Genomic DNA, 23,071 nt, shown 5'->3' with positions numbered 1-23,071 from the left:
TTTATATCTTACGTGTTATAAGAGGAAAAAACAAAATATTCTTAAATGTAATAACTAAAATAATAAGGTGAAAAATAAAAATAAAACTAAAAGATTAAAATTCACTCCACTCATAAAAAAAACTCCACTCATAATCCAATACTCAGCAAGTTGATATAATAAAAAAATATTTGTTGTAAATGTAAGGAAAAATAGTGGACTACAATAGGTCTGTGTGGGTCACCAAAAGAAAAGCGAAAACAAGAAAGCATGTAGAAACTGACATAATATTTGTACTAGTCTTGTATCTTAACAATTGTCTCAAAATACGTTCACACAGTTGAATTGAAATTCAAAGCTGAAGTTCGAAGTCGATTTGTTCTTCTTTGGAATGAAACTGGCGGCTTCACCTCACAACACCTTATTTAATAATCACCCACGTGTTCTAACAATGCAGATTTTTGTCTTCTTTGATAGGGTTGCTTTTGGACCATGTTTTTTTTCAATCTTACATGCATGCATGCATAAGCATTATAAATACCATCACCTTCCTCTCAATCCTTAAACATATTTCATCTTCTATTAAGTTTTATTATCAATTAGATCATCTTCATTCTTCAAACAAAAACTCTTTAACAAACAATTTTCCTACTCACCTTCATTGTCAATCTAAACTTAGTAATGGCAAGAAGTTACTACTTTATCATCAATGTTCTTTTGCATCTCACCTTATTAAGCATACACACATTGGCTCGGCCAGTCAATATTGTCAAGCCAATCGGCTATTCTGATTATTTTGGGAATATCAAGAACTCGGGTCCTAGTTCTGGAGGAAAGGGACACGACTTGATCAATGATGATATTCTTGGGGGCATTAAGAACTCCGGTCCAAGTCCAGGTGGCAAGGGACATGGATTTACTGATGCTGAATCTCTTGAGAATGTTAACTACTCAGGTCGAAGTTTAGGAGGAAAGGGGCATGAGTTTCCCATTGTTGATTCTTTAGCGAATATCAAGAACTCAGGTCCTAGTCCTAGAGGAAAGGGACATGAGTTGACCAATGATAATATTCTTGGGGATATCAAGAACTCTAGTCCAAGTCCTGGTGGCAAGGGACATGGATTTCCTGATGCTGAATCTTTAGAGAACATTAATTACTCAGGTCCAAGTATAGGCGAAAAGGGGCACGAGTTTTCCATTGTTGATACTTTTGCTAATATTAAGAACTCAGGCCCTAGTGCTGGAGGAAAGAGGCACGACTTGATCAATGATGATATTCTTGGGGACATTAAGAACTCCGGTCCAAGTCCAGGTGGCAAGGGACATGGATTTCCCGATGCTGAATCTCTTGAGAATATTAATTACTCAGGTCCAACTATAGGCGGAAAGGGACATGAGTCTCTAACCGTTGATTCTTTCGTTAATATTAAGAACTCTGGTCCTAGTCCTGGAGGAAAGGGACACGGCATGATCGATGATCATATTCTTGGGGATATTAAGAACTCTGGTCCAAGTCCAGGTGGCAAGGGACATGGATTTTCTTACGCCAAATCTCTTGGTAACATTAAGAGCTCAGGTCCAAGTGCATGGAAAAAGGAACATGAGTTTCCTACTGGTGTTAAAACACTTTGGAGTATCTTCAAATCAGGTACTAATCAAGGAAGAAAGGATCATAGTTTTAGTATAAATTTGTGGAATGTGAAGAACTCAGGTCCAAGTCCTGGAGGAAAGGGACATTAAATGACCCAACCGTTTACAAGTTATACTTATATAGATGGGCAAGAGCAAACTCCTTCTGGTGTGTTTGAGTTATTGGAGATAAACCTATACTATTGTAAAGGCATACAAAATTATTTGTTGCTCTCTTATGTTTAAATTATTATTTCATTGTTTAATTAAGTTATTTTCTTGGTCAGATGCCTAAACATGTACCTTTAGTTTCAAACACTTGAATTATTCCTTTAGTTTCAAGATCAATATTTTTTCAAAATCTACATCGAATGTTATTAAGGGTGTGGCTCCCCTTTCTATTTTTCATAACCCTTTCTAAAGATATCAATTTAAAACTTTAAAATAGTGCTTAACCATGTTGTCTAACTTAACAACAATAAAATGGGAATGAATTGAAAAATAATATTCAGCAAGAAAAAGCCATGTTGTCTAACTTAACAAAAATAAAATGAAACATTATTTACAACATATTCAACCAACATTTCTTGAAGTGTTTTTTTAGCAAGATGTTAGAAACATCAATGTAACAACCCGCACTTTCGTGCGTTGTTACTACCTGATATACTCGTTACGCCTAGCACCAAAGATTCGGATCGTAATGTACTCACATCAGTTACATCGCTATATCGCAATATTTTCGCATATTATCGCGTATTCTACCACTATCACATCACGTTACACTTGCTGACAACCACGAAGATGTCATGTGAGGACCAATTCTACCCTCCTTGATAGCCGTGATGTGTCGTAGTGCAACTTACTACTTAAAATATATCTAACGTTCACGATGGCATTGGGAGAGGACCTAATCTACCCTCCTCGATGACCGTGAAACGTCAAAAGGGAATCGAATACTCGAAACGAAACTCAGTTACCGTATCGCAAACTTTGGGTAATTTAATATATAATATGAATACGTATATATGACCCTTTTGTGATTAATTATAATAAATAAATAAATAATAAATAGGTATATGGAAGCGTGTGACCAAAACTATCGCAACGCACAAACACATGGATCGAAACACCTCCAAACGGACAGGCCGTCCGAACGGATGGGCCGGCCGAACGGCTGGGCCTGCCGAAAGGCTGGGCCAACCGATCGGACGGGCCAACCGATCGGACGGGCCATCCGATCCGGACCAGTTGCCCCTCCTTTCCTTCCTCTCTTGCCTATAAATACCTCACTCACTCACCATTTCCTTTGATGAGAAGCTCTCAGCCGACCAGGACGCTCTTGACCCTTCACCTCTCGATTTCTCGCATTTCTTGTAAGTTTTCAACTCATATCTTGTACTTCTTTGATCTATATGCACTCCTCCACCTCTCTATCTTTCAAATCTCAACTTTTAACCGTGGAATCAATGGATTTGGGGTGTTCTAGAGTGATGTCATCTTGAAGTTCTTATGAACTTCAAGTGTTGGCACCATTCCACCAAGAACAACTCAGATCCGAAGGATTTCCACAAGAATAAACAGCATTTTCACAACAGATCTACACATAATCATGAATAAAAGGATTGAAAGATGGTTTTTCCAACTTTCTTTCAACTCTTTTACTCTCAAGCACTCAAGAACGGTGGAATCGGAGCTTATACCGACCTTCTACTCATTTCTAGTGTCGTGTTGGTCCAAGATCTGATTTCTAACGATGAGACGACCAAATTCGGGCTAAACATGGAAAAACCGCCAAGAACGGCCAGTTCTGATGGAACGGGGTGATTCCCGGCCGTTAGAACAAGTCGGAATTGACGGAATTTCAGTTGTTTAGCACGTCACAGCAATGTCTCGACCAAAACCACCGAAAAACATTGAAAATATTGTCAAATACAGCTGGACGGGCCAACCGATCGGACATCCCAACCGATCGGACAGGCTAACCGATCGGACAGGCTAGCCGATCGGACAGGCTAACCGATCGGACAGGCTAGTCGATCGGACAGGCTAGCCGATCGGACAGCCCCTCCGATCGGACAGCCCGTCCGAACGGACCAGCATTCTATCAGATTATCGTTCGTTCTTGCTTATCCCGCTATCATTTAACGCACTATCAAACGCTCATGCAATCGGTCTGTAATCAGGGTACTCTCAGATACTTTCCCGTCAATCCAACCAAGCTGTGTTAGCATACCAAATACGCACGGTGAGTATACTTGAACCTTTTTTGCTTATCGCACTTTTGGGTGTAACATATGTTCTATTGAAAATCACATCAAATGCTAAAACTACTTATCACTTGCGAATAACATACGTGCATAGTTATACGTGATGCTAGTTGCATATGTACTAGGACTTATACTCGCGATGTCCCACCACGACTAGTATAGTACTATTGCGCCCGACGGGGTCTAGTTATGCCATCGAAGAATCGAGCATCGAGGATTTAGCTGGTAGTATCAGTTTTGTGAGTATATATGTCGCGTATCCCGTATATGTATGTAGGAAATTCGCAACATTTTTTTCTATTATGCTATTACATATCAAACCTGTATACTCGCCAATACTTTTGTATTGACATTATTTTAACGTATGTTTGTAACACCTCGGAATTTTGTGTCCAATAAATAAATGACACGTGTCGCATACGACAAAAGTATTGTAAACCCGGATGTAATTAAAATGTACGGTAGGATTTTTGAACATGTCGACATGTTAATTTTACCTCTGAGCGACTTCTTCACTATAAATCCCAAGACCCTAAGCATAATTAATAAGCATCTAATATGTCTTAATCTGGTAATTACTATTAACCAAGGATGTCTAAATTGCTAATTTGGATCCTAAGAAAATAATGCAATACAAATAATTGTTCATAAAGCCCATCCTGGTGCAAACCCATGATTCATTATGATAACTGACCAAGCATGGGTTAAAAAGGGCCTCATACTGACTTGTTCCAGATTCAAAAATCATGTATTGCAGTTGACCATTCAAATCATGAAAGGTTAAATTTTTGCCTCTGTTAAGCGCTTACGGACCGTAAGGGTCCTGCCTTACGGATCGTAAGGGGGTGAAAGGGTAAACTTGTTTCCGCCAAAGGCTTACGGACCGCAAGGGCCATGCCATACGGTCCGTAAGCGACGCCCAGCGACAGAAAGTTGGCTGTTGGCTGTTGTAAACGGTAAATCATTAATGTAAAGATTTTCTAGAGATATGGGCGACCCCTAATCACTCCCTAGCACTAAGGGACAGTTGTTGATCATCAAGGGACACTTGTAGGCCTTGTTGTGATGATCCTATGCATCTTCATTGCCTATAAAAGGCCACATTGTGGCAACAAGTTCCTCACACCTTTCTCTTGCACTCTTGATCACTTCTGGAGCTCCAAAGCAGGACCAAGCCATCCCTAGTCGTGCATAGGACTTTGGTAAGCCTCCTTCACCATTCTTAGTTGAGTTTTTGGTTAGTTATAGCTTGAAAGTCAAACCGTCGTAATTAACGGTTGACTTAACGGTTAATCACAAATGGTCCAGTGATTAACCGAATCAAAGGTAGTTATATGTTGGTAGTCATGTTGGTAGCTTAAAAGTGTCGGTTGAATGTATTTACCAGTGTAAACTGACGTACTTTCCCAAAAAGACTAAATGCAGGTACTATGCGTAATTGGCTGGATATTCTCCTTAGCATCATAAAGGGTCTCGCAAGCTTAAGATGCCTATGTCTGTTGAACAACACTTATATTTTTATTTGATCCCCTGTGGATACTTTTTCGACTATTCGTAATACATTTGATCTTACAAACAATGGTTGAAATATAATTATCTTTATGCTTCCGCTGTGCATTCATATATTGTGTGGTTTGACTATATTGTTGCCAACTACGTCACGGTAATCCCCCACCGGGCCCACCGGTGAGACACGTGGAAAATCGGGGTGTGACAGGTTGGTATCAGAGCCAACGTCGAGTGAATTAAACACTATCCTTATGTGTTTAATCTCAATGACACAATTGCACGTACTTGAGTCTAGACAAGAACATAGGACAAATTCGAATTGTTATTCCAGTTTGTCTTTTTATTGTTTATGGTGATTTAAAGTTTTGAAAGCAGGAAATATGCCACCAGCAATTAGAAGAGGAAGAGGAGGAAGAGGCAAAGGGCCGATCACCCACAATGATCACGAGGCTGGTCCTTCGAACATGCGAGCTCCTTCCAGTACAAGAAGTGAGGAACCACAGAGGCGAAGAAGGAACCTCTTTGAACCTGCGAGACATTCCACCTCGCACAGTTCGACACCCTCATACCATCATTCTTTTGGACCAAACTCAGAAAATGACCCCAATAACCCTCAACCATCATTCATACCTCTCCAGCGATCTGTTTCGCACCGTTCTTATGGCGACCCTTCTCCTTTCTTCATAGGACAGTTTAACCCAGCGGATTATGTCCAAGAACCTATAGGGTATAACCCTTTAGGACCAGAGGATCACTTTTCTGAAGATAATGCAGTGGATATGGACGAGGATACAGATCCCGTCGAGCCTGCACGGGGTACTCCCAACCATCCAATCGAGATTTCTGATGGATCATCCTTTCATGGAACACCCTATCAAGGTCCCGACAGCTACCAGGCGAGGTTTGACCAATGTAATTGGTACTTCACACCATCTCATCATTTCTCACCTCATGACCAACAGCAACAACAGGATCCTTCTGAGGATTCGCGGTTCGTGGCAGTTACGCCACCGCCACCGGTTCAACCAGTAATTCCATATCCGCCAAGGCGTAGGAGATCAGGCGCACGGATATCCACCCAAGGAGGGGAATTCCATTTCAGCAGAGGTGAATTCTACAGTTAGGGGAACCTTCTGGTCACCCTGCAGAGGTGAATTCTACACCAGTTGCACCACCTCCGCCACCTTTCGGCTATGACAATCCGATACCAGCGTACGGCGGTTCCACCGCGTACAATCCGTTTGAGCAGCCGACTCACACGCACTACAACTATAATTATGATGTCGATCCATACGTGGTAGCGGCTAATTACAATGCCCTCCATGGAACCTCCTGGAGATCAGATTACTCAGCTCATGGGTACCCAATACCTCCTAGACCTCCGGTTCAGCAACCGTCGCAGCAGCCACGTTTTTCTCCACCGGAGCAAGAAGAAATACTCTCGTTCAAACCGTGTGGAACGAGACTTCGAACAAGAACGTAAGAGTAATCGCGGATTTCTCAAGGGCCTAGCAGACCTGCTAAAAGGGAGGAAGAAACGGGATCATTAGTCTCCTTATGTATTGTTGTATTTACAATTTAGTCCCTGCTGGACATTTGTCGTATTTCAGTCCCTACGTGGACTTATCTTTTAGTCCCTGCGCGGACATCTATCTTGTATTGGTCCCTGCGTGGACTTGTTTTTCTATAAACCTCTGCGTAGGTATTTATTTATTTAAAAAAAAAGTCCCGTTTAGGGCAGCGTGTAATCATATTTGAAATTTATGGAATGTTATGTTATGAATTTAAATTTTGTTATTATATATGAAATAAATCAAAAATCATACCTTTTAAATTTAAATCTGCCTAAATAAAGAATCTTAAGAGTGAAACCTAGCCAGGTGTCTTTATAAGACCCGGCCAAGATGGTAAGACCTGATTAAAAGATTCAGATTCCAAGTTAACCTCTGTAATCATGTTAACGTTCATGGCAGATGTGATTCGTTAAAATCGCACGCGTCATTCTTATATAAGAATCCTTTTAAGGATTCCAAAGCCCAAATTAATGATCTGTAAATCATGGGTTAAATCGTCAATAAAGATGGTCATTATTAAACATCCATTAGCGATGTAGTGCCTACGGGCCAAATTTATTAAACATCCATTAGTGATGTAGTGCCTACGGGCCATAATTATTGTCATATAAGACAAAAGGCAGTGGTAGTCTATGACTCCCTGTCAGAAAAGGTAAAAGGACTACGGTTCAAACCTTCATGCCTTGATTCTCTGAAATCCCGGCTAATATTATAAAAAAAAAACGTCCTCGTGACTAGGCTTTTATGCCACTAACAATATTGTTTGTAATTAGGATAGGTTATGTTCAAATCCTAAATAAAAGTAAGTAAACAAATTAACCAGATATGGTCTCTGTTTACCATGGTTGATGAATTGCCATAAAAGACAATTCCATAATAAACTCCTAAATAAATTTTTCGTTATCTTCTGTAGCAGATTCAAGTTACCATGGCTGATCTAAGTGGGGAGAATAGTCATTCGAAAGAAGACGAATACGATAACGCCCAGGTTCATTTGACGGGCGCTGAATTAAAAGCTCTTGTCGACAGTGCTGTTAAGGCAGCCCTGGATCGACAATACGAGGAGTATACTGAATCCCGGAGCAGAACTATATCTAAACCACACTCAAAGCCGAAAAACCACTCAAAATCTCACAGCAAACCACCGTCCAAGCCTAAAAAGGACGATGATAATCACTCGTCCAATGAAAACAGTGTCCGTCCAGAAAAAGTGTATACTGATGCATCTCGCGCCAGGGGCTGCACCTACAAGTATTTCGTATCATGCAAACCCCGAGACTTCACTGGGGAGAAAGGCGCGGTCGATTGTATGACGTGGCTAGACGAGATGGACACCGTGGTGGACATCAGTGGGTGCGCAGAGAAAGATGTGGTAAAGTTTGTTTCACAATCATTCAAGGGCGAGGCCCTGGCTTGGTGGAGGTCTTTGGTTCAGGCCTCGGGAAAGGCTGTTCTATACAGCATGACATGGGAGGAATTCATTTCTCTCATCAAGGAGAATTACTGCCCTCAACATGAGGTTGAAAAGATAGAGACCGACTTCCTACCGTTGGTTATGACGAACCTTGACTGTCAAGCTTACCTCACGAGCTTCAACACGATGTCCCGGTTGGTTCCGTATCTGGTAACCCCGGAGCCAAAGAGAATAGCTCGTTTTATCGGGGGTTTAGCCCCCGAGATAAAGGCAAGCGTAAAGGCCTCTCGGCCAGCGACCTTTAGATCTGTAGCTGACATTTCTTTGTCCTTCACTCTGGATGCGGTCTGACAAAGATCGCTGAGGAACAAAGAGGCTGAGAAGAGAAAGCGTGAAGACGATACTTCACGAAGGTCGAGCAAGAAGCACCGTGGAAACGGTGACAACAAGAGAGGGTCTGAGTCAAGGAAGGATGGGCAACAGTCTGGTGAGAAACCCAAGTGCAAGAATTGCAAGAGACATCACTTTGGAAAGTGTAGACTCGAATCGAACTCGCAGACTCAGTCGAAGTCATTTGCTTGCGGGTTATGCAAGTCCAAGGACCACAAGACCGTGGATTGCAAGAAGGTAAAGGATGCAACTTGCTACAGTTGCAACGAGAAGGGGCACATCAGAACCAACTGCCCTAAAAATGCCAAGAAGCCTGAAGAGACCAAGAAGACCAATGCGAGAGTCTTCAGGATGGATGCGAAAGAAGTAGTGCTAGACGATAACGTGATCACAGGTACTTTTCTCGTGAATGATATCTTTGCAAGAGTACTTTTTGATTCGGGCGCTGATAAGTCTTTCGTAGATCATAAATTTTGCAAATTGCTGAATATGCCTGTCAAAACCTTAAATGTGAATTATGAGGTAGAGCTAGCAGATGGCACCATAGAAACCGTCTCCACTGTGTTAGATGGATGTGTGATATCCATTAAGAACCACTCTTTTCCTCTATCTCTACTTCCCTTTAAATTGGCCGGTTTTGACATAGTATTGGGTATGGACTGGTTATCTCACAACCAGGCCCAAATCGTCTGCAACAGAAAGCAAGTGGTGATAAAGACTTCGACTGGTGAATCGTTTACCATTCGGGGAGATACCCAGTATGGATTGCCTGAGAAAGTGACTATGCTCAAGGCTTCAAAATGTCTAAAGAAGGGTTGTGTCATCTACATGGCACAGGTGATTATTGAAGAGCCAAAACCGAAGATAGAAGACATTCCCGTCATTTCGGAATATCCAGCAGTTTTCCCTGAAGATCTACCTGGTTTACCACCAAGTAGGCAAGTGGAATTCAGAATCGATATCATCCCTGGATCAGCACCTATTGCCAGAGCACCTTACAGGTTAGCACCAACCGAAATGAAGGAGCTGAGGACCCAGCTGGATGAACTGCTAGCTAAAGGTTTCATCAAACCTAGTTCGTCTCCCTAGGGAGCACCTGTTCTGTTTGTCAAGAAGAAGGACGGATCGATGCGTCTGTGCATCGATTATCGCGAGCTTAATAAGGTCACGATAAAGAATAGATATCCCTTGCCGAGGATCGACGATTTGTTCGATCAGTTACAAGGGGCAAGTTATTTTTCGAAGATTGACTTGAGGTCAGGCTACCAACAACTGAAAGTCAGAGATGAAGACGTACATAAAACCGCATTTAGGACTCGTTATGGTCACTATGAGTTCCTAGTGATGCCTTTTGGGCTCACTAATGCACCGGCTGCGTTCATGGATCTCATGAATCGCGTCTGCAAGTCGTACTTAGACAAATTCGTCATCGTTTTCATCGACGACATTCTTATCTACTCTAAGAACCAAGCTGACCATGAGAAACACCTTCGCTGTATTCTCAAACTCCTACATCACGAGAAACTCTATGCCAAATTCTCTAAGTGCGAATTCTGGCTTCGAGAAGTCCAATTTCTTGGACATGTTGTCAGCGAGCGTGGTATCCAAGTGGATCCCGCTAAAGTAGAAGCTGTCATGAATTGGCAAGAGCCAAAGACGCCTACAGAGATTCGTAGTTTCCTGGGGTTAGCAGGATATTACAGGCGTTTCATTGAAAATTTTCAAGGATTGCTGTGCCCTTAACTTCCCTGACCAAGAAGAAGGTAAAGTTCGTTTGGGGCCCTAAGCAGCAAGAGTCCTTTGATATTCTGAAGCAAAAGTTGAGCAACGCTCCTGTACTGACATTGCCTGAAGGTACCGAAGAGTTCGTAGTTTACTGTGACGCATCACACACTGGCATGGGATGTGTGCTCATGCAGAATGGCAAGGTTATTGCCTATGCTTCAAGACAGTTAAAGGTGCATGAGAAGAATTACACCACCCATGACTTGGAGCTGGGTGCCGTTGTGTTCGCACTAAAACTATGGAGGCATTATCTGTATGGTATCAAGTTTGTGATCTATTCGGATCATAAGAGCCTTCAACATCTGTTTAATCAGAAGGAATTAAACATGAGGCAACGCCGTTGGATGGAGACTTTAAATGATTATGATTGTGAAATCAGATATCATCCCGGCAAGGCGAATGTAGTCGCTGATGCCTTAAGTCGAAAGGAAAGGGTGAAACCCATCCGAATCAATGCCAAGAGCATTGAAGTGAAGAATAATTTGATTGAAAGGTTGTTAGCCGCACAAAGAGAAACTGTGTTGGAAGCTAACTATCCTAAAGAAAAGCTAGGAGTAACTGAGGAGCAGTTAACTCTTAGCAAGGACGGAGTTTTACAATTGAATGGACGAATATGGGTTCCAATTTACGGAGGACTACGACATGTTATCCTCCAGGAAGCCCATAGTTCCAAATATTCTGTTCACCCTGGAGCTGATAAGATGTATCAGGATCTAAAGGCAAATTATTGGTGGATAGGCTTGAAAAAGTCTGTAGCCGCTTATGTAGCCAAATGCTTGACTTGTGCGCAAGTCAAAGCTGAGCATCAAAAGCCGTCAGGCTTGCTACAACAGCCTGAACTTCCCGAATGGAAGTGGGAATGTGTAACTATGGATTTTATTACCAAGTTACCCAAGACGAGGAAAGGAAATGATACAATGTGGGTTATAGTTGATAGACTGACTAAGTCAGCACATTTCTTACCCATCAAGGAGACATATAGCTCCGACATGTTAGCCCAGTTATACGTTGATAAGATTGTAGCCTTACACGACATACCTGTGTCTATTATCTCCGACAGAGATACTTGATACACGTTGCATTTCTGGAAAAGTTTCCAGCAATCTTTGGGCACACGTTTGAATTTTAGTACGGCTTACCATCCTCAGACAGACGGTCAGAGTGAGCATACTATTCAAACGTTGGAAGACATGCTACGTGCATGTGCTATCTATTTGGGTGGTAGTTGGGATAAGAACCTACCATTAATCGAATTCTCCTACAACAATAGCTACCACACCAGCATTAAGGCTGCGCCCTTCGAGGCATTATACGGTAGAAAGTGTAGATCGCCTGTTTGTTGGGCGGAAGTTGGAGATGTCCAATTATCAGGACCAGAGATAGTCTTCGAAACGACGGACAAGATTGTCCAGATTCGAGACCGTCTCAAGGCTGCCCGAGATAGGCAGAAAAGTTACGCAGATGCAAGGCGTAAAGATTTTCACTTCGAAGTAGGTGATAAAGTGTTACTCAAAGTATCGCCCTGGAAGGGGGTGATGCGTTTCGGTAAGAACGGCAAACTAAGCCCGAGATACATAGGACCTTTCGAGGTTATCGAACGTGTCGGGTCAGTTGCCTATAAGTTAAACTTACCTGAAGAGCTCAATGGAATTCACAATGTGTTCCACATCTGCAATCTAAAGAAGTGCTTCGCTGATGAATCACTGGTGATACCACATACAGATGTGCACATAGATGAGAGCTTAAAATTTATGGAAAAACCTTTGTCGATTGAAGATCGACAGGTAAAGAAGCTTCGAAGGAAGCATGTACCTATAGTAAAGGTCAAGTGGGATGCCCGTAGAGGTCCCGAATTCACGTGGGAGGTTGAATCCACGATGAAAGAAAAATACCCTTATTTATTTCAGTAAATCTCGGGTCGAGATTTATTTTAAGGGGGTGAGGATGTAACACCTCGGAATTTTGTGTCCAATAAATAAATGACACGTGTCGCATACGACAAAAGTATTGTAAACCCGGATGTAATTAAAATGTACGGTAGGATTTTTGAACATGTCGACATGTTAATTTTACCTCTGAGCGACTTCTTCACTATAAATCCCAAGACCCTAAGCATAATTAATAAGCATCTAATATGTCTTAATCCGGTAATTACTATTAACCAAGGATGTCCAAATTGCTAATTTGGATCCTAAGAAAATAATGCAATACAAATAATTGTTCATAAAGCCCATCCTGGTGCAAACCCATGATTCATTATGATAACTGACCAAGCATGGGTTAAAAGGGGCCTCATACTGACTTGTTCCAGATTCAAAAATCATGTATTGCAGTTGACCATTCAAATCATGAAAGGTTAAATTTTTGCCTCTGTTAAGAGCTTACGGACCGTAAGGGTCCTGCCTTACGGATCGTAAGGGGGTGAAAGGGTAAACTTGTTTCCGCCAAAGGCTTACGGACCGCAAGGGCCATGCCATACGGTCCGTAAGCGACGCCCAGCGACAGAAAGTTGGCTGTTGGCTGTTGTAAACGGTAAATCATTAATGTAAAGATTTTCCAGAGATATGGGTGACCCCTAATCACTCCCTAGCACTAAAGGACCGTTGTTGATCATCAAGGGACACTTGTAGGCCTTGTTGTGATGATCCTATGCATCTTCATTGCCTATAAAAGGCCACATTGTGGCAACAAGTTCCTCACACCTTTCTCTTGCACTCTTGATCACTTCTGGAGCTCCAAAGCAGGACCAAGCCATCCCTAGTCGTGCATAGGACTTTGGTAAGCCTCTTTCACCATTCTTAGTTGAGTTTTTGGTTAGTTATAGCTTGAAAGTCAAACCGTCGTAATTAACGGTTGACTTAACGGTTAATCACAAATGGTCCAGTGATTAACCGAATCAAAGGTAGTTATATGTTGGTAATCATGTGGGCATTAATCCCTTAAAAGGGCACCCTCTGATTCCCAATCTAACTAGTTCAAATGACGAGTCAAACTCGCTTAGAAAAAGTCAACAGAATGCTATTTTGCGACTTTACGCATAATCTGTAATGTAGATGGTGTGTAACCTGTTTAAACACTCATAAAACATGATAATAAGTATATTAACTAGTCTAAGCTTGTTTGATCCGACCATTTACTGTTATTACCCGGTTCGGAGCCGAAAGTAGCAAAACTTTGACTTTTGCTTTGACTTCAGTTCTGACCCGTTAAAGTATGATTTAGATATGCCTTAGGACTCTCTTAGGACCAGGTTACATGATGGTATAACCCTCTGTGACCGGTTCGTTGTTTGTCCGAGTCTTTTACACCTTTCCGTTAAATGCTTAAAAGTTGACCGTAACGCCCTTTTTAAATTAAAATGAGAATTTCGGACATGTGAAAGGACCATAACCTTGGTTACTCAATTCTAAGCATGTCCCTAAAAATTTCACGTCAATCCGAGGTCCAGAATAGGAGTTATGCTAAATAGCGCAATTACGGAAACTTTAGTAATTAAATGGCGCAATTAGCATAACGCCTATCTAAATCAAGATTTCGACATCAAACCTTTTACACACTGATGTAAAATAATATTTTGGAGATTTTAAAGATTTTTAATTATTTTTAACCTGCTCATAACCTGCGGTTATGGCATCGGTTCGGTAATTACCGAATATACCCTTTTCGGCCATAACTTGAGTTCTACAAGGTCTTTTGACCCGATTCCAGTTGATACTGATTTTAAATAATAAATAAAGTATTTTGGACTTTATAAACTGTTCGGGAAACCCAGATTTCCTGTAGAACTCAGAAACCTCTTTTATAATCTTTAAAGAGACCGAAATACCCCTACGGGGCATAATATGAACTTAAACTTGTTATGGGCATTATGGAAGGTATCCTACTGATACCACAACCTCTTTAAGGCATATTGACTTAGGAAACCAGTGTAGGGCTCTTATGGTTACTCGTTACGCCTTTTGCGCGCACGGTTCGGTTTATGTAACTAGTTTACATAAACTAGCCGAAACGGGTCAAACCTTATTGTTTTGACCCCAAAATCCAGAGTGTGATTATTATACCCATATAAAACAAGTCTTTAAACTTGTTGGGTCAAAATCATATTCCATTCCCGGTTTTCTCCTCTCACGCGGTTAAACCGTAACTATCCGTTGAAACTGACCGGTCTAAGCTACGGCTAAATTAAAGACCCGTTAGGATTCTAATAGGTTATTTTAAACCTTCGTTCCAGAATAGGAGACCAGTAAAAGCTATCTGCAATTTATTTTGATTAAGGATTTATACTTGCAAAGGTAAATACTTTTAACTTATTTTCCGTTATACGGGCTTGGGTTACGGTATATAGCATACCGCTTGATCGGGCATCAAATTCTCCACAGTTAAGTGGGTAACTGAATAAATTTGATCGGCTCATTTAAACAGTCTTGTTTCTTAAAAGCCTTTGGGGGGTTAATGACCATGTCCCGGATATCCCTGGCATCATTTTACGAAATGGCCACGACCTAAGCGCGGAGTGTAGGCGTACACTCGTCAGTGCAAAAATAGTCGTTGTGGAGTGTCTATTGATCTTTAACCCGGACTAGATCCGGGCTACTGAACGCATAAGGAACATGTAATTCGTTCACAAGATTATATATTTAAATAATTCTCCCAAGTTATAAAAGAGTTTGTGCCTTGTGCATTCAAATCAATTTTAATAAACATTTTTACAAAAGTGTCGGTTGAATGTATTTACCAGTGTAAACTGACGTATTTTCCCAAAAAGACTAAATGCAGGTACTATGCGTAATTGGCTGGATATTCTCCTTAGCATCATAAAGGGTCTCGCAAGCTTAAGATGCCTATGTCTGTTGAACAACACTTATATTTTTATTCGATCCCCTGTGGAAACTTTTTCGACTATTCGTAATACATTTGATATTACAAACAATGGTTGAAATATAATTATCTTTATGCTTCCGCTGTGCATTCATATATTGTGTGGTTTGACTATATTGTTGCTAACTACGTCACGGTAATCCCCCACCGGGCCCACCGGTGAGACACGTGGAAAATCGGGGTATGACAATGTTGCAGGTTAGATCGCAGGCTATCTCAAATCAAGCTAGGAAGTCTAGAAACTCACCTAAAATTTTAGGTTGTCGGATTTGTATTGTTCGAGAGGAGAAGAAATCTGTGATAACATATGTGATTGTATTATTTGTTAGTATGGGATACCGAATGTAATAAATATTATCGCAATATAGTTGTTATGGATTCTCTTGAGCAATCTGATTCTACTAGTGCCGCGCCCCGATGATTCCGCCATCGGTTGGGGTGTGACAGATTGGTATCAGAGCCATAACTATAGGGAATTAGGCAAGACTCGACCTAGTCCGGGTCAACGTCTTAGAAATTGACCTAGTCTATAGTCTAAGTACCCACAGGCCGACTCATACGAACCCAGTAGGGTTTGTATTGGGCCTACTCGATACTCACGGTCGAAATTTCTAAAAACTACAACTTTGTGTGAACACCGCATACTACAGCTTCACACGAAGAAGCCTTTCGTAAGGCTGACACAATGCACATGTTTTCGAAAATACTCGCATATCACAACCGAGTGATCTAGTCGAGACCAGGTGTGAAAACCAAAAACTCTCGATAAGATTGCTCACTCCGCGCATTTTTCTAGCACGAGAACCTATCGTTGAGTTAGGAGTGACATCCATACCTCGACGAAGGCCTCCATTTCGAAATCCTAGTGGAGCTCTCGGATTCATTCGATGAGCATAACCACAATTGGGAATGAAGCTGTTAAGTCAGGGGTGAAACCCGTACCTTAATAAGTCGTTCCACTCTCTAAAATGGTTTTTGAAAAGCTCTCACCAAGGACTCGACCACCACAATGACTCGAGCCACGCGATGACTAAGAGGACGAATGCCATGAGCTGCATCCCAGTGGAAGCATAAGTCTTCTAGGTCAACGCGCATGCACGAACTTGTTGGGTATAGTTGGGTTACCTTGGGTAGTCGACGCCTAAACACCCAAGGCACTCCGATTATTTTACTAAGCCTACGACTCGCCGGTTTACGCTTCGATGAACTTAGTTACGCTTTATGTGTTTATTATACGATTTATCAATTTTCGCTCCCTGTTTTACAAAACGCACAACTCGCACAGCCATCGCTCTAAAACGAAGACCGAATGTTCGCAACAAAACTAATGACAAATTGTTCGCTTTCTTTTTCTCTCTCTATCTCTTCCACGCATCGCGTCCTCGCGTACTCTACAATCGATATATGTGTGTATAGGTGTAAACTACAACTATCTATATCTATATCTAAATACAAACAAGTCATTGTGTGAGAACCTAGGAATCCCGTGTCTCCTATGTGGCTCCTATGTGAAATCTATTTATATTGCACGCTACAAGTTTTGATCGCGCTCAATCGCATCGCAAACTCAAAAATCATTATGATCGAATCTCATTCCAAATATCTCTCTCTGTCTAGATGCCCTCCAACAACTCTACCTCGAGACGAACAGCTAGGAGAAGAGCCAAACGAAGCGCCGATAAGAGGATTGCCTCGCTTGTGACCAAGGAAGTGGTCAAGCTCATTCCTCAAATTGTCGCTCAAGTGCACTCTCTCAGCAACTCTCGAACCACGGAAGACGTCAAGACGGAAGCGCCGCAATCTACTTTTCTCTACAAACACTTCAAAGCCTGTGATCCGATGGAATTCACAGGTAAAGGAGGTGTGACCCAACTACTCCAGTGGTTCGATTCTATCGATGTTACCCTTCGTCAAAGTGGGTGTCCCGATAGTTTCCGTACTACTTGCGCTACCGGAGTATTTCAATCTCGAGCACTCGACTGGTGGACCGCCGAACGCAACAAACGTGGGATCTCCGCAGCTTATGCCCTCTCATGGGATGAGCTGAAAGAACTCATGAAGAAAGAGTACTGTCCTCCTCACAAAGTCCAGAAGCTAGAAAATGAATTTTGGGAAATCAAGCAAGTCGAATGTGACAATGCTGGCTACACCGCGAGGTTCAAGCAGCTTAGGACAATCTGCCCAAGCCAAGTCAACACTTCAGAAAAAGCCATTCCAAAGTACATCCGCGGCTTGCCTGAGTGTGTGGGTGATTTTGTCGAAGTTGCAAGACCTGCTACCATCGAAGAAACCTACCGTTTAGCCGCAGAAATTAACGACAAACGAGTCTTGGACGGATTCTTCTCTAAGAAGCCTGTCAAACAAGCTCATCAAGCAATCATCATCCACTCTTCTGACGATTCTTCCAGCGAATCTACCGATGATCCTTCTGAAGATTCCACTGACGATGTCTCCAGCAAATCATCAGACGAATCCGCCAACGACACTGCATCATCTCAGGAAGCCAGCCCAGTCGTAAACGGAAGACCGTGAGTTCAGACTCCTCAACAACTGGGCTGTCACAACCAGAACCCCTTCGAGCAGCTCCAGTCCAACTAAAACGTGCTTACAATGGACCTCATCCTCAGTGTCTCATATGTATTAGGACTTATACTCTAACCATTAACCAATGAATCATATAATAATCTTGTTAATTAATCATATAATCATCTTGTTAACTAGATCAAACTGTTAATTAATTAAGTAGATCAAACTGTTAAAAAATTAAGTGGATTGATAAATAAAAATACAGGAGACTAATAGTTGAAAATTGTTTAAATAAAAATGCACAAGAGGAGATTAGAACTCATGACCTTGGTTTTCAAATTTGAGTGTCTTAACCATTGAACTAGCTTCATTTTTTGTTATTGAACTCATTTATTAAATATTTAACATAACATGCTCACCTAAAAATCTAAGCCTTGAAATTTTTTCGGGCCCTATAAACCCTTTGGACCTTGGCGTCTGCCCAGGCTGTCCAACCCTAAAACCGGGCCTGTATTTCAATATACACCACAAACGTTTTACGCTTTACGTAAAACTTTTTACGTTTTACGTTTTACGTTTTACGTTAAAAAGTTTACGTTTTACGTTAAAAAGTTTACATTTTACGTTAAAAAGTTTACGGTTTAACTTATTTTTTTTTACACAAAAACGAACGCAACCAGAAATCGCAAACTCGGGAGGTGTCTCAGATATATCGTTATCATCATCGACTAGGGGAGAAAAAATAAAAAACCAATAACATCAAAACAAAGTGTATCTCGAAAAAAACGGGGTTTGGCTCACATTATCCGATAATCAAAAGGCTGCAAAAGTGGGGTTGCAGGTTCAAAAAACCTACCCTCCGTCGTCCTTGCCGCGCCATCGTCATCTATATCAACGTTTTTTTTTTCATCATCGCCACCCGAATCGACCATATCAAAACCCACAGATTCTAAAGAACACAAATCAACAAAACCATACTTCAAAATTTCAATATCAACAAACAGTTGATTCCCAACCTATCAACAGAATCAAGAAAAAAAACTAACTACTTTAACAAATCAACAGTTGGTGACTCTAGCACCATTTGCGTCACTCATTTTTGATAAATTTAGAAACCCAAAAAAATGGTGAACAAACACAAGAAGAAATGGTTATTGTCACAAACCCATCTTACAGATCAATCATTCCAGTGGCGGCGGTAGAGGTGTCGCCGGAGAAACGACGGGATCAGCCCCTGTTTTGGCATCGTCACCGGTTCACAACCCCCTACCCACCGACCGAAGGTCAGAAACGATGTGGTCAGCCCCTGATGGTGGTCTGCAACTTTAAAAACAGGGGTGTGGGTAACCCCGGCCGGAGGTCAGAACAACACCGGAACCGTCGTCGGCACTACCTCCGTCGACATACCGCCGCCCCTAATCCACCACATCAAACAAAGAGGGTCTTGTCACCGGAGAATAGCTAGTGGTTGTGTCGGTCTTGTCGCCGGAGAATGGCTAGTGGCGTTTGTTAGATGGTGATGAATGGCTAGCGGTTGTGCCGATGTTGATGCTCCGCCGCCGCCGCCGCCGATGTTCCTGCTCCGCCAGACTTGTGGCCGGAGAAGGAGGGTGTACATGGGGGGAGGGGGCCGGAGAAGGAGGGTGTGTGGTGGTTGTTTTGAGTTTTGATTTGGGTTTTTTCTTGTGTAGAACCTTTCGAAACATTTCAAGAGAGAGAGAGAGGAGAGATAAAAGGAGAGTGGAGAAGATAACTGACAAATAAAAAAGAGGAGAGATGAGAGAATTTAAATGAAGAGAGAGAATGTGGGATTTGACATTTGGGGTAAAAGACCAAAATAACCTTTTGGTTGGCATAATCTAATTGGTTGAGAGTGGTTCTCGTGGTTCTTACAACTGGAGGTGCTTTTTATTTTAGCGGCTCCCTATATATATATATATATATATATATATATATATATATATATATATATATATATATATATATATATATATATATATATATATATATGTATGTATATAGGGAGGGGCTCATGCGAGAACTCCATTTATTGCGAGAACCAATGTGAACACAACCTAAAATAGCTAAAAAAAACCTAACCCCCACCCAGTGGCGGATTCAGGATTTTTTTTCTATGGGTTCATCTTTTTTGGGTGGTCAAGTTTCTCACAATCAGACGTTAAAATTTTTAGGTCGGGTCGGGTCAAATCTCTCACAAGACGTTAAAATTTTCAATCCATTAGCCTAAAATTCAAGTTTTAACAAAACTAAGTCACAAATTCTATATTCGTATTCACAAATAGTGATGAAATCTCTACCAAATACCATGTTGAATGTACTGGTTCGGTATTGGTACGGTACTGATACCGGTACCGCTTTGGTGTTTTCCATTTTTTTACCTAATCCCCCATTGATACGTTAAAAAGTTTTATGATTTGAACGCTAGTTTCGACCTATTCTAATATAAGATGAAGGTTTTATTAATATTAAAGATTCTATTCTTGGCTGTATAACAAGTATAATTAGAAAGGTAGAAACAAAGAAATAGATTCAAATCCCTACAATTTAAAGTGCTAATTAATAATAAAAAAAAGCATAGAATCTTTATGGACCTATGATAAATACAAAAATGTGAGGTGGGGGTGCCCTCTGTTAAGCTATTGACTATTGTTTATGACTTTGTTGCATGTTAAATTCAAAAAAAGAGTGAGCAAGCAGAATCGAACACGGAATCATTTGTTTGTTAGAAAAAGCCTTATCCATTGGAACATCTTACTCCTTGGTAATGGGTTCATCCCATATTTTATTAATTGGCTCACTCCTGATTTTTGTATAGACCCTTTATTATAATTTCAAAACACAGTGGGTTCAGATGAATCCGGACCTATGCATGTAGGTCCGCCCCTGCCCCCACCCCCCCTTCCCCCAAAAAAAAACCTAACCCCTCCAAGCTAAATGCTAAAAACTAAAACTCCCAAAAAAACCTAACCCCCCCAAGCTAAATGCTAAAAACTAAAACCCCCAAAAAACTAAAAAAAAAACCTAACCCTCCCCCTCCCCTCCCAAAAAAAAACCTAAACCCCCCTCCCCCACCCCCCAAAAACCTAACCCCCCCCCCCCAAAGCTAAAATGCTAAAAACTAAACCCCCAAAAAACCTAAAAAAATCTTAAAAAAATCTAAAAAAAATCTAAATTTTTTTTTAATATTTTTTATGCTCAAATCGCTACTTTTAGTGGCCAAATTTTTTTTTTTAATTTTTAATTTTTTTTCTTCGAAAAGTAGCGATTTTTATATAAAAAATATTAAAAAAAAATTGTGTGATTTTTAGCTATTTTTAGGCATTTTTAGTTGTGTTCACATTGGTTCTCATAATAAAAGGTGGTTCTCCCTATATATATATATATACACACACACACAACACATAAGGCAGGATAAATACAATAGATCTTAACCAAAAAATGATGAGAAGTATAGTGCTGATACGAATATAAAGTTCTTATATGTAACAAACAGTGTATGCAACAACACGTATATCAACATTGTTTGTTACATATTAACACTTTGTTATTTGCATATCAGCACTTTAAGTGTCACCATTTTTAGGTTAAGAATATTGTGTACCGAAATCTTCCCCTATATATATATATATATATATATATATATATATATATATATATATATATATATATATATATATATATATAAATTTAAAAAATTGAGAAAACTACTACAAATCAATAAATGTATTTTATTTTTTTCTTTATTATAAAGTTAGTATTATAAAAAATAAATAGGAAAAGTATATGTAGTTTATGATCAACATATATCTATCTCGTGAACTACATAGAGTTTTTTTTTGTTTGGTTTGACAAAGATATTCATATAAAAAGAAATAAAATAAAAAATTGTTTAAAGATGATTTTCTCAAAGTTTTCTTTGTATTCGTTAAGTTTTCTTATAATCTCTTCCTTATACATGAACAAATTAGGTTGATTGTTCTATTTTTACTTTTGGATTTTTTTTCTTGTTCAGTGTCGATTATGACGATATAGCGTATGTTTGGCATGGAGCTTTTAAGAGCTTCTAGGTTTAAGCTTTAAAAAAAACTTCTACTCAATAAAAATGCTTGTTTGGTTGAAGGAGTTTGAAGCTTTTAGGATAGGAGCTTGAAGCTTTTGGTTGAACGCTCTTACTAGTAGCGTTTAGAATGAGCTACAAGCTTTTAAGGAAAAAATGACTATTTTAAACTCTAAAGATAATGAACTTTTTATTGCACAAGCTTTTTAAATTTTTAGTTATGTCCATTTTGGTCATTTTATTAAAAGCTCTAGCTACTCTGCCAAACACTAAATATATCTAAAATACTACAGCTATTAGCTACCTGTCACAAACTCAGAATCAAGAACTCTTAACCCAAACCAACATTATTTGACCCCAAATTCAATATAGATACAATGAATCTGAAATACAATCTACACGAACAGATTTGAACAAAGAACCAACAACATGATGACAATCGAATATCTAGAAGACGACAATGAACAATAGAGATGATAAAACCCTAAAACATCTAAAAGACGATTGAAGACAAAGAACGAGAGATAGACACGAACACATAAAATTGGTTAGACTAGAACTGTGGCCCTAGAAGATCAGATGTTGACATTCTTCGATCAGACAAGAACTCGATATATTATCCATTTAAGAACTCTATCTCCACATACGCTCCTCTCTCTTTTCTTTATAAGTGCAGACACTTGAACAAAAGTTGATCCAATCCAAGCCCACTAAGCCTTTATTCCAGCTGCTACAAGCCCAACTCACTCCAACACCCATATAAAAAATAAGCAGCCCAATCATGAAAAATAAAACCACAAACAATAAGAAAACATTTGATATGAATTATATGTTTGACATTAAATTGTTAGAGAGAGAGATATATTTCAACACTACCAGCTACAGCTACCAGTTTCCAAGCTTCCAACCACCGGCTACCAGCTACTTTTGCCAAACATACCCATAAAGTTCGTCGTTATATTCAAAGAAATATCTCCATGATTTTGAAGTAGTGATGGCTGGTTACGGGCAAATTAACTATTGGGTTTGTGTCTTAGGTCAA

General features: G+C 40.3%; 1 protein-coding gene across 1 annotated transcript; it reads left to right on the top strand.

The window, feature by feature from the left end:
• Positions 1–567: 567 nt before the first annotated feature.
• Positions 568–1,886, top strand: LOC118482212. Its single transcript, XM_035977801.1, has one exon. The coding sequence runs from the start codon at positions 661–663 to the stop codon at positions 1,717–1,719; it is 1,059 nt and encodes a 352-aa protein (XP_035833694.1). The 5' UTR covers positions 568–660; the 3' UTR covers positions 1,720–1,886.
• The last annotated feature ends 21,185 nt before the right edge of the window (positions 1,887–23,071 follow it).

Source organism: Helianthus annuus, chromosome 9, assembly GCF_002127325.2.
Source record: "Helianthus annuus cultivar XRQ/B chromosome 9, HanXRQr2.0-SUNRISE, whole genome shotgun sequence".
NCBI lineage: Eukaryota > Viridiplantae > Streptophyta > Magnoliopsida > Asterales > Asteraceae > Helianthus > Helianthus annuus.
Note: the sequence above shows the minus strand (reverse complement) of the source record. Positions and strands in the feature narration are given on the sequence as shown.